Source organism: Hydractinia symbiolongicarpus, chromosome 2 (genome assembly GCF_029227915.1).
Source record: "Hydractinia symbiolongicarpus strain clone_291-10 chromosome 2, HSymV2.1, whole genome shotgun sequence".
Classification (NCBI taxonomy): domain Eukaryota; kingdom Metazoa; phylum Cnidaria; class Hydrozoa; order Anthoathecata; family Hydractiniidae; genus Hydractinia; species Hydractinia symbiolongicarpus.
In genome coordinates this window covers 24125186-24137284 of record NC_079876.1, presented here as the reverse complement: position 1 = coordinate 24137284, position 12099 = coordinate 24125186, and the positions used below count along the sequence as shown (strand labels likewise).

At 35.1% G+C, this 12099-nt stretch overlaps 1 protein-coding gene across 2 annotated transcripts; it reads right to left on the bottom strand.

Moving 5' to 3' along the window:
* Positions 1 to 444: 444 nt before the first annotated feature.
* Positions 445 to 11828, bottom strand: LOC130630284 (NFX1-type zinc finger-containing protein 1-like). 2 transcript variants are annotated; one of them, XM_057443715.1, is made up of 5 exons: positions 11649 to 11828; positions 9828 to 9912; positions 9185 to 9352; positions 2469 to 8667; positions 445 to 1275 (listed from the first exon to the last, which is right to left on the bottom strand). In XM_057443715.1, exons 3-4 carry the CDS (start codon positions 9349 to 9351, stop codon positions 2481 to 2483), a joined length of 6354 nt encoding a protein of 2117 aa, XP_057299698.1. In that variant the 5' UTR covers position 9352; positions 9828 to 9912; positions 11649 to 11828; the 3' UTR covers positions 445 to 1275; positions 2469 to 2480. The 2 variants fall into 2 exon arrangements, with proteins under 2 accessions (XP_057299698.1, XP_057299699.1); XM_057443716.1 differs by having other exon boundaries at positions 11674 to 11822.
* Positions 11829 to 12099: the final 271 nt, after the last annotated feature.

Here is a 12099-nt window from a genome sequence, read left to right as displayed (position 1 = left end):
AAATTCCAATCATAGCCCAGTTGTGACGTTTGAAACTCTTATGGCATTTCGATATATTTTGAACAATGTTTAACCTTCTTAATGTAGCCATTCCCAATCTTTAAGTTAGGTGTTTTTTAAATTTTAAAATCAAGACGCGCAGCCACGATCAACATTTTTCAGGTATTGGTATTGTTTTCTAAAAAAGTCGCACGAGCGCAACTTTTATTATGGCTCACAGTGAAAGTATCTAGCTAGGACCGCTATTAAATGTTGAGTTGGTTTAAGTTTAGCCAGCTGTGTTTTTCAAGTATTTTAATTTGCTTAATATTTAAAACTTAGCTAGCTAGATGGGCTAGGTAGGGGAGTTAGATTTATGACTTTACATTAATTTCGAAGATTTTGCAGGATTTTATTTTATGGTAGGGAGACGACATATACCGTATCATTGAAAACAAATAGTCATGATGGATTGATGTCTAATATATTAAAGCTATATTATGCAGGGCCTTTTGTAGCTACACCTTTATATTCAGGGGTGGGTTAAAACAACATGCTCTCAATATCTTGGCAACCACTTCACCTAAGCAAACCAAATCTTCCACAATGTTAAAATAGCCAATTTTAAAGTTGTTTTTGTCTGTTTACTAAATTGAAAGCATTTATTCTTGACCCTAAACAAAAGATTCAATATGGTGGATGTCGCTAAAGATGTGAAAATAGGAACAACCCAGAATTGCTGTAGGATATTTTTTCTTATGTGTAAAATAGCTGTTTCTATTATTAATTATAGAAATTTTTTACCCAGGATAGCCTCTTTAGATCCTATTGGTATTGATATCAAGGAGGGTTGTGCGAAAGGGGATCCTAGTGCATTTAAAGCTCCTATTTGAGCTACGAAAGTCGTTTTGAAAAGGTTAAATACTGCAGGAAAAAGCTGGCAAAAATTAAAAAGCGTGCAAAATCAAATTCGTTACTTAAAAGAAACGAAATACATATACATACATAGTTTTAACCTCTAAGTATACCACTAAGGTGCAACAGTTTTTGCACAAGAAGTAAACACAAAATTTAGGTCATAAAAAATATGCTAAAGTTTGTTTGACTGTCATTTTATGTGTATTAATTTTGCGCATTTATAAAAAAGTTCCACTGCGCGTGTATTGAACGATTTATCTTTTCGCATACTACTTTCTTTGTGTCGAGTTTCATTTCGACCATGCACAGCGAGTTTATCTAGCTACCAACAAGATTTATCGATGTGTTTGCCATACGATACGCCCTGCAAATTTTAATCTAAAAAATACAATTTTTATTAAACAAATGTCTTCAGATGTAGAGTGTAGAAAGTAAGAATCACTTGCACAGTTAGACAGAGAGGCAGAGATGATAGAAATTAAGTAAAACAAAATAAACAAATGTAGTTTTTGTTGTCAACTGGCATTTAGTTTTGCCATAATAAGTAGCATAAAACGAAAAACTCTTGCGGATTGTAAAAGTTTGAAGCAAATTGCACTGAGGAAATTTACTGCGAAAAAATATTTTATGACTGAGTCCTCCAACGAGATGGTACAGTAAAAGAATGTTGATTTCACGTTTGGGTATACAGTACAAACTTCAACCTTAAATTGATACCGCCGAAAAGTTGTCAAAGGAAATAATAACACACAGCGAAGGTAATAATTATGCACAACAAAAAAGAAAATAATTACGTACAACAAAGGAAATGATTACGCACAACAAAGGAAATAATTACACACAACAAAGAAAATAATTACACACAACAAAGAAAAAAATTACACGCAACAAAGAAAATAATTACACACAACAAAGAAAATAATTACACACAACAAAGAAAAAAAATTATAAACAAAAAAGGTAATAATTACACACAACAAAGAAAATAATTACACACAACAAAGAAAATAATTACACACAACAAAGAAAATAATTACACGCAACAAAGAAAATAATTACACGCAACAAAGAAAATAATTACACGCAACAAAGAAAATAGTTACACGTAACAAAAAAAATAATTACACACAACAAAGAAAATAATTACACACAACAAGGAAAAAAATTATAAACAAAAAGGTAATAATTGCACACAACAAAGGAAATGATTACACGCAACAAAGAAAATAATTACCCGCAACAAAGAAAATAATTACACGTAACAAAGAAAATAATTACATACAACAAAGAAAATAATTACACGCAACAAAGAAAATAATTACAAGCAACAAGGAAAATAATTATGCACAGCAAAGAAATAATTACGCACAACAAAGAAAATAATTACGAAAAACAAAGGAAATAATTACGAACAAAAAAGGTAATAAATACACACAACAAAGGAAATAATTACACACAACAAAGAATATAATCACGCACAAAAAGAAATAATTACGAGCAAATAAGGTAATAATTACGCACAATAAAGGAAATAATTAAGTTAAAAAAGGTTTTTAAATCAACCAACTTACGTGTGCAGCTTCTTAATTTAAATGAATCACATATGTCGGCAAAATTTGACGCTTATCGAAAATTACAATTTCATTGTATCTTCCACTTCCGTCATTTAACGGCAATCCACCATGAGAGTCAAAACCAGGGGATAAACCACCGCTAGTTTGCATACCAGGAAACGGACATGGTCTAATTTTACCTGGCAGAATCTGTGCCAGTATCAAAAACTTCTGACCTCCATATCCAAATGTGTAAGCTGGCATCTCTGAAAAATAAACACCAGCGCCAAACTTGCCTCTTCGACTGGGGATGAAATTATTGTTCATAATATCTTCCACAATTTCCCTCTGCTTTGTGCCATGAAAGCCGAATATTATTTCAGCTTCTTGGTTTTGATTGCCATACATTGTTTTAAACTCCTCGTGTTTACCATCGAAGTTTTTCTTTAACTGATCGTTCATATAGTATTCGACTTTAGATATCTTATGACCAGCACCGCACACACCCATGTTATTGAGCAGGCGATAGAATTGAGATTCTGCAATTCTTAGGTGAACTTCCAAAGCACTGCCTAAATTTACTCCGCGCTGTATGGCAATATCCTTTTTGGCAAGTTGGAATGTTCCTTGGAATTGATAATATTTGAATGGGTTGGCTGCTTGAAATCCAGTCTTTTGATAGTGAATAATGTACTTCGGGTAAGCTTGATCAGGATTAAAAACAACAAACTCGTCAAACTTTACACCACCTCCACCAGCAGTATCTCTTTGAGCGAAGAGGGAGTCGCATTTTTTCTCATTCAAGAAGGCGTTATCCATCTTGGGGCATGCTGCTTTTACTGTAAACTGCTTACCAAGTAAAACGTCACAAAGCAACAGCATGTTTGATCCTTTTGTATACATCTCCTGTGAATCACTTGCAAAATAGACACCATAGCCATACATTGGCGGTCGTTGACCATCTTTTGGCGTTGGTAACAGAAAGCCATTCTCTGTAATGCCATTCACCCCTTCCACGCTGGTACCATGAAACTTCAACTTACTTTTCATTTCAATGTCAAACATCTTTGATTTAGCGTCTAACCATTTAAGTTTCAAATTTAAATTAATCACTTTCTCAATCTTAGTCACGGTTGGATACCAACGATGGTCGACTTGGACATATTTCTTTACGTGGTCCTCAATATCAAGATACTCTGATGCTGTTTCTCCTTGTGGAAGGATTTCTTTTATTTCAAACTGAACTTGTTCTAGACTACTTATTTTCTCCATTTCCTTTCTCACATTTTCCATATTTCGACGGCGAATTAACTCTTCTGCCTTTCTTTGGGCTGCCGCTTCAGCCTCTTTAATTTTCTTGCATATCTCGCAAAATTTTATCGCGTCATGTTCATAACATTGATGGTTGCATGGATGTTTGCAGGGCATTACTCGGTTGCACTTTTCATTGCACTTAACATTGTTTACATCTTTAAAGCACTTCTTTTTCTTTGTATGTCCACAAGGTAACTTCACGGATTCTTCATAATCGCAGATTATCGCAGATATGTCATCGCAACATTTTTTCTTTCCTCGATGCCCACATTTTGGGAAAGTGAACGGCATTTCGCTTTTACACAACTTAGCGTATTGATCTTCCTCACAAAGCCTAGTATCCTTATGTCCACACATAAGATGTTCAAAGGCGATTATTTTACCACAAGGTTTATGTGAGTGTGGAGGTTGGCATCGCTTTTCGCAACGATGAATACCACAACTCATTTCGTGAACACAATCCTGTTTGCAAAAACTTTCCAGACCTATATCATCGGCATTGTTCACGAAATACTTCCTTTGTTTATGTTGAGGTTGCGGACAAACCACCTCCAATTTATCACCAATCCCCTGACTTGCTTTTAATTTTTGCATCATCGGTTGCCATTCGGCATGATTCAGAAACATATCGGCGTTACCAATAAAATAAACACCACATTTCGCACGCGATTGCAACACGCAGCGACGATTTAACTGTTTCAAAAACCCAACTTTATTTTCACTGTTAGATCTCACCAAAGAAACGATAACAAAATCATTCTCATCGCCTTGATACATGTCCACCGTGTGGACTTTAATGGAACTTTTTGCCGTCTCCTCGCCATCTTTCTCCTTGGTTTCCTTAGTCACGCTTTTCATTGAAGCTGGTAAAACCTCTTTGTATTTAGCTTCCATTTCTTTCAACGTTTTTCTGATCAGAAACGTTTGCCCTTGATACGCAGCCAATATGGTGATTCTTTCAGGATCACATCCTTGCTGGGTCAAAAATAAAGCAAGTTTCACGGCTCTGTTTGCATCTTCTACATTCGTATAGCTCCTATCAGCTATCTCTGCCGAAGTGTGATGCCAGAAAAAATGCGACTTCAACAAACAATTCGCTGGCTCGTTTTTTGAAACTCTTTTCAAGTTAGTTTTTAAATCCGGATATATATCTTTCAGCAATTCCGCAAACTCTGGTCGCTGCCTATTTTGCATTTCCAGGACTTCAAAAGGCATCCCATTCTTGATTAACCTCTCCATCATTGAAATGTCGAAGTTATAATTCTTGCGTAAATGATAGCTTTCCACTGGCGGTCGGAGCTGCTGGTGATCTCCAATAAGGAGCATGTATTTCGTCCATGTACCAATTGAAGCTACAAGTTGCGGCTCGAGAACTTCAGCTGCTTCTTCCACAATTACAATCTCTGGTTGAATTTCCTTTAGCAACTGTTGATGAATTGCTGCGCCTGTAATAGTCATACCAATCACCTTCTTATTTCTTAAAACAAGTGATGTGTGTTGGTTCTCAATTTCATTTTTCTCTTTGCATTTATTTTCAAAGGCTTGCATTGCTTGCTCAAATTGAGTAGCAACATTGTTCTTTTCCTGCGATATGAAATATTGCACTAAGTTTACCCTGTCATTTTCATTCAAGTCCCATAAATCTTCGATGTTCAAAAACAATCCATAATTATTTTGAGATAAATTCTTCAACGCAGCATTAGAAAAGGATTTCACGTACCCATCTTCACTCTTTTTGTCTTCATAATTCACCAACTTCATTTCTTTTTTGTAATCTCCTTTCAACACATTTTCAGTTGTTGATACAGCTGCCAATCTTTCTTTTTGAATCTCATCCACATCAAGAACTTGATCCAATCCATGTTTCACCTCTGAACCTTTCCCTTTCTCTTTTCCCTTTGATAAATCCTTCAACTTTTGTACATTCACAGCAACGCTACCTCGGTCAGATAGTTGCGATTCTATTGCTGCAAAAAAGTTATCATTAGGTAGCCAAGCTTTAAAAGCAGCTTTCAATAAAATTAAATACTGTGGATTTTCTTCAGAAGCAATGTTCATTATTAATTCTACTTCTTCTTTGGTTATTCGATTTTTCCTTTTACTTGTGACTTCTTGAAAACCATTCTCGTCCACTTTAGTAATTCCAAACGACTTGACATCGGATCTACTCCAATCATTGCGAATTATCAAATTATTTCTCTGTTCTAGCGTCAAGTACTCCAATACTGCCTCGAATGGAACATTTTTTAGCTCGTTAAACTTGTCAAACCGGTTTTCAATATGTTCTCTTAAAACATCTACCTCTTTATTGAGTGCTTTAATTAAATTAAATAACTCTGGACCTTTTCTGACCGCTCTTCGTATATTTTGCAGTGATATCTTGTCAAGGTCAGGATCTCGGCTTCGCCCACCAATACGGACAACTTCTTTTGGATAATGAGTAACTGCTTGCTTTAAAAATTCGTCTAAAGCATGATTTTTGTATGTCAGGACCAGAACCTTCGGCGAGGATAAAGAAGATAGTGATAACAACAAATTGAGCATTTTGACACCGATAAATGACTTTCCACACCCAGGCGGTCCCTGAATAATCCCTATTCTACTCTTCAAAGCAGTTTTAACGGCTTTTTCCTGGCTTTCATCAAATATACTATGCTCGGGATGATATGGAGTTTTCAAGAACGAACCTATCTGTATCTTACCGACATCTTTGTTGTAAACAATAGTACTATCAAATGTGGCTGTTAAATCGAATAAATCAGTATTTAAATCCTTGTCCAAATAAACCAATTCCTGCTGAAAACTGATTTCACCTGACGGCATGGACTGCAATGACTTTAAAACAGGTTGGTAGGCTCTGTAGTAGGTAGGAGATTCGACCATCACGATTGGACTAGAGGCTGACATTAAATTTAAAAGCACATCAGCATCGCCTTCTTCATTGATTTCCAAGCAGGGTTGAACTAAAACAACGTTGTTATTTTTAAGCAACCCTCTGTCTACAACTGTCACCCAAATAGGCTGTCTGAAACTGCCACCAATTGAAATGCACAGCAAATTACCATACATCAAGTTAGAACAGGTGTCCCAATTTTTCACTTGTCTACACGATGTTACCTTCAACGCCATATAAACGCATTGATTGGAAACCTTTATCCCTATCAGTGTGACATTGATGTAAACATTCATGTCTCTCATATCCAGATCACCCTTTATCAATTTCTGAATGCCTATTTTCAAAGCATCAAAACAATCTGCCCTTAGAAGTCTAAAGTAGGTATCCATATATTCATCCGGACCTGCGTATGCCCCGGTTGTTTGCACTGGTTTCAAGTCAAAACGATCGTCTAGGTCTGTTGAAAACATTTCTTGATTCGTTAATATTAAAGGCAAGTCGTCCCAAGTCATATCAGATACATTCTCAGCATAAGATTTAGTAGATATCTTTAGCAGCTTATACATAAAGAGAACAGTATGTTCGTCCGGTGTGCTATTTGTCATTGGTTTAATTAAAGCAACAACAGCTTGCAGTTTCTCGGGCACCAGCTTTGCAAGCAACAGCAGGAAGTTTTGAATGGATTTAATGTCTGCATCTCTGCGTGTATCGCATATTAACGTTTTCATGCGACCCCGAAGAGGGTTCAAAAGTTTTGCAGTTCCAACAGCTTTTAAGACTTGTCGATATCTTTCATCTAATGTTTTAATGGACTGTTCAAGGTAAACAAGGATATTTAAGAATCTCAAAAGAACATCATTGTCGTTTGTAAATCCGCAAATGATGTCTGTCACCTTCTTCCAAACATTTGTAGACATCAATAGCAAACTGATGCTACCTTGATCAACTTTTTCCGCGGCATCCTTTATTTCGATTTTTTCTTCAACGATGTTAAGGTACTCGTTAATTTCATCTAATGACCTTTTCTCAGTCTCAAGGACCATAACCATTGCAGCAGAGATGTTCTTGTGCTTCGATGCAGTTGTGATCTTCTGCTTACTCAAGTTAAATTCGACTTGATCACCCTTTTTGAGCGGAAGAAAATTTGATTGTACTCTATCAAAATGGAAGAAAATATCCTGTACTGGACATTCAGGGCCATCACTATGCTGTTTGATAAACCCAAATTTTTTCTCTGTCAAGACATTAACAACCCTTCCGTGATTACTGAGTCGTTTGGTGGTGCTTTGATCTAGTTGTTGTTGTTTTTTGAGATGGTGCTCCTGGGCGTCCTTTTCAGTTTCATGTTGTTGATGTTGCTGTTGATGTTGCTGCTGTTTTTGTTGCTGTTGTTGGTGTTGTCGTTGTTGTTGCTGTGGTCTTACTAGTCTTTGTTCTTGTTGTGCCTTTTTTGTATGGTAATCTGGAGAGTCCTCTTCTTGTGTTTCATATTGTTGTTGTCGCTGTCGTTGTTGTTGTTGAACCTCTTGGTATGTTGGAGTTCGTTCCACATTGCTAGGAACTGATGAGAGATTTGTTATCCTCTTCCGAACAGGATATGTCTTCTGTATCATGTCAAATGGTTCTTTAAGGTCAGAGAGGTCTTTTTCTTCTTCTTCTTGTCGAATTTCTTGGTATGTTCGAGTTCGTTTTACATTGCTCGGAACAGATGACAGATTTGTTATCCTCTCTCGAACATTATATGTCTCCTGTTTCATGTTAAAAGGATCTTTAAGACCAGAGATATCCTTATGGTCGAATTCTGCATTCTTTCGATAAATTTCACTAAGCGCAAAACGTTGTGGTTCAGAGTAAATGTTAGAAACTGATTCATGTTGTGGTCTTCTTGTAAGAAAAGCAGTTGTTTGGCATCTTTTATCAGACGCAAACGGTACTGAATCACTTTCCTCGCACTTTGGATCCCCAAACAATTCCTTAAGCAATATGACCTTTTTTGCACTCTCGCCTCTAAAAAAAACCGAATGATCTAAGATAAATAATTTATTGTTGAAAATTAATTATTTATAGTATACATATGACATTTTAGTAGGCAGCGTTTTGGGAGACCCTTCTTCCATCATCAGGAAAAGTAAAATGGTGATGAACATATATTTGCATGTTAGACATGAATGAAACTTAATATAAAAAAATTATAGAGATATTTAAAATTAATTTAACGTCAGAAATGTTCGCGAATTTCCCAAAACCAAATTTCCAAAAATTTTGGATCCATTTTTATTGAGTAATTCGCAAAATCAATTATGTGGAATGAAAACCCAACGTAAAAAATTTGTTGGTCCTAAGCTTTTGAAATTTTACCTCAATATGTTTACGTACAAAAGTTTTATATTACTTGCGGGAAATGTGTATACGCGATAAAATTAACACAAAATATTTGAATTTGATCGATTCGCTAAAGTAAATTCTCGCGAATTCTATTTTGGTCGCAAAAATTTTAGCTACTGAAAAAAGCTTATTTACTAACCCTTCATTGGGAACATATTCCACCTCGCTTCCAATCTCTGGATTACCTTGCTCGACATCACTTATCGAGAACAACACGAATGTGCGCCCATGCTTGATGAATCCATAACCGCCTTCCTCATTAACTTCGGCGATGACACCCGGTTGAGTAAACAAGTCCTCGTTCATCCTAAAACATGACAGAAAATATTGATGAGAATTTAAACTAAACAAAATTATTGCAAAATCTTTTAACTGCAATGTATCGTTTAAGCGCCGACTCAAATAAGTGTTCAAATTAGCAAAATTATATATTACAAGCACAGCTTCAATTCTTCGACTAAGCACTCTTACTTTTAATTAAATCTAAATCAAGCTGTGCTATGCTTTTCTTTAGGTGCGTCGCTAACAAATAGCACCTTGGACAGGAAAAGTGTTGCTAGATGGTGTATCATAACAAAAACCCATTTTGAAAAAATCAACTTTGAACAGTTCCCCACAGATTTAACGAAGACACGTATCTTCAAGGAAAATTGGAATTATTTCCTCTGTGATATTTAATAAGCAACATTTTTAAGAGCACATTCTAAAATCTTAGGACGTTCTTAAGAATCGATAAGAATGAAAAACTTTTAACTAAGAACCATGTCTACGGTTTTACTTACTTTTTTTACAAGAATATTCTACCATGCAAATCTTGCATTTACCAATGTCGCATTTTTAACTCATCCAGTACTTGATGTTCTCCAACTTGAAACAAAAAAAAGAAATACACAAGTGTGGAAATTGATATAATGTCATCATGCATGTCTGACTAAAAACTATTTAATTGCATGTCGAAATCCATACAAAAGATGACAAACTTTTCAGTCGAGAAGTTTAAGTTTCATCTCAACAAATTTCTTGCTGAATATCTATTGCCAGGCTACACTTACAACAAGAAAGCAGACTCCAATAGTTTGGCAGATATGATTATGCACACCTTTACAGACACAATCACTTAAGTTTCAGGTTGTGCCTCACATGGCAACGAATAGGTGGTGAAAAAGACTTCTGTCACCTGGATGTAACAACACCATATGTTGTAACCAAGTAGTAAAAAGGCAAATTTGAGAAATATGAAATAAACAGTGTGTAAAGTCTAAAATTTTCATGTCAAATTCGTGTCAATCATGAATAATTTAATTCAACAATTTTGAATAAAATACACCTAAATATGTTATATATGTTTATTCCACAATATATTATCATTTATCATTTATTTGTATTTATCATTTATTTATATTTATTAAGAAGGTTTTTCACATTATTGTTTTAGCAATAAGTCACATAGACCTACTTTAATGCAATAAACCTTCACACAGATTGTTCTGGAATGGTAGCATGAGGCTTGGGTCACATTATGACCCTAAAACTACAATAGAGAACTCTAAATTTTTACTTCAAACCCCAATCAATACTAAGGTTACACTTTATTTTATACAGTCTGTTTTATTGTTTACCGAGTTAAAATATCCTTCACAGGCTTCATAACGTAGTACTTTTTGTTCAATCTTGCATCGCAAAGTGTGCATGGGCTTCACAATTCTGACATTGTTGCTTGCAATGTTTATGTTTTGCAAAACATTAAAAAGTGATTGAAATCCTAGACACTGCCGTCATAAAAAACTTTCACAGTGGAAAAACGTTACCCATGTAATTTGGGTTTTTTTTCATCAAAGCTAAGGCAAAATTCCTGCTGACAAACTTAGTGTTAATTTAGACATTTGATCTTAACAATTGTTAGTTCTACTTTTACCAGAACATTTAGTCAACGATGGCTATATTTTTCAGTCGTACTTTTTGTGTGGATCTATTATGTGTAGTCTAAAAAGCCTACAAAACCAAGGATATTGAAAAAAGTAAAATTCAGTAATTAAATGTTATTCAGGCACAAAATGCTGATTTTGTCAACCAAAACTTGTTTAACAGTGTGCCGGTTAGCTTTTTAATCAAATCAGTATTCCAGTTACTTCATATGACCATGTATAGTTACAGCTAAAACCAGGTCAAGTGCATTTTGAAATGTCAGACTGTTCTGCAAGCTATGCCATCCCTTTTTTAGGTGCTTCGCTAAAGAACAACACCTAGACAGGAAAAGTGTTGCCAGATGGTTTATCATAGTAAAAATAATATTTTAGAAAATAGAAAACTTTTGAACATGCAGCATTGAACAAGAAACTATCATGTATCTTTTCTTGGCCTAACAGAGGTTCAACATTGTGTTAGTGACACTTATGGAAATCATATTTCCATAGCAAAGATAAAATTTTATGAGTGTGGGTTTTCAGAATTAAGCTTTGTAGACCAATGCCTTATAAAAACGTTCAAATTAAAATTGAGTCTCTATGTCATGAAGCTTCGATTTTTAAATGTATAGCTAGCTAGCTATGTTATTTTTGAGATAATAAAGTCTATAAACAACGCTTACAAAACAGGAATTTTACCTTTGTTATTCACAAAAATTCTTACAGCATTTCCAATGTTCCAATTCGTTCAGAGAAACAGTTAGGTTTGCATTTTCAAGTCTTGAGACACAAGTCGCTCTTTTCTCGTGTCTTATGACGGGATGGTATAGTGAAAAAAATTTCCCCTAAACATCGCTCGTGGTTAACTTCTCTGTGATCTCTTTTGGTAGGCACGCATTGCTTTTAACGTGTGTTCATGAAGCCATGGGATGTCTCTTAAATTTCTAGGAAATAAACAATGCGAATTATGCTTGAAAACGGGGGCTTGATTTATATATAACTTCAAGCGTAGTCATAGCTTCAAGCTATCTTTCGAAGAAACTACCTGTCAGTTTTATCTATCGAAGTAAACATGTAATGTATAAACAGATTTAAATCAAATCTAAAAATAAAAAAATTGTTTGTTATGTCTAGCACTTTTTATATGACC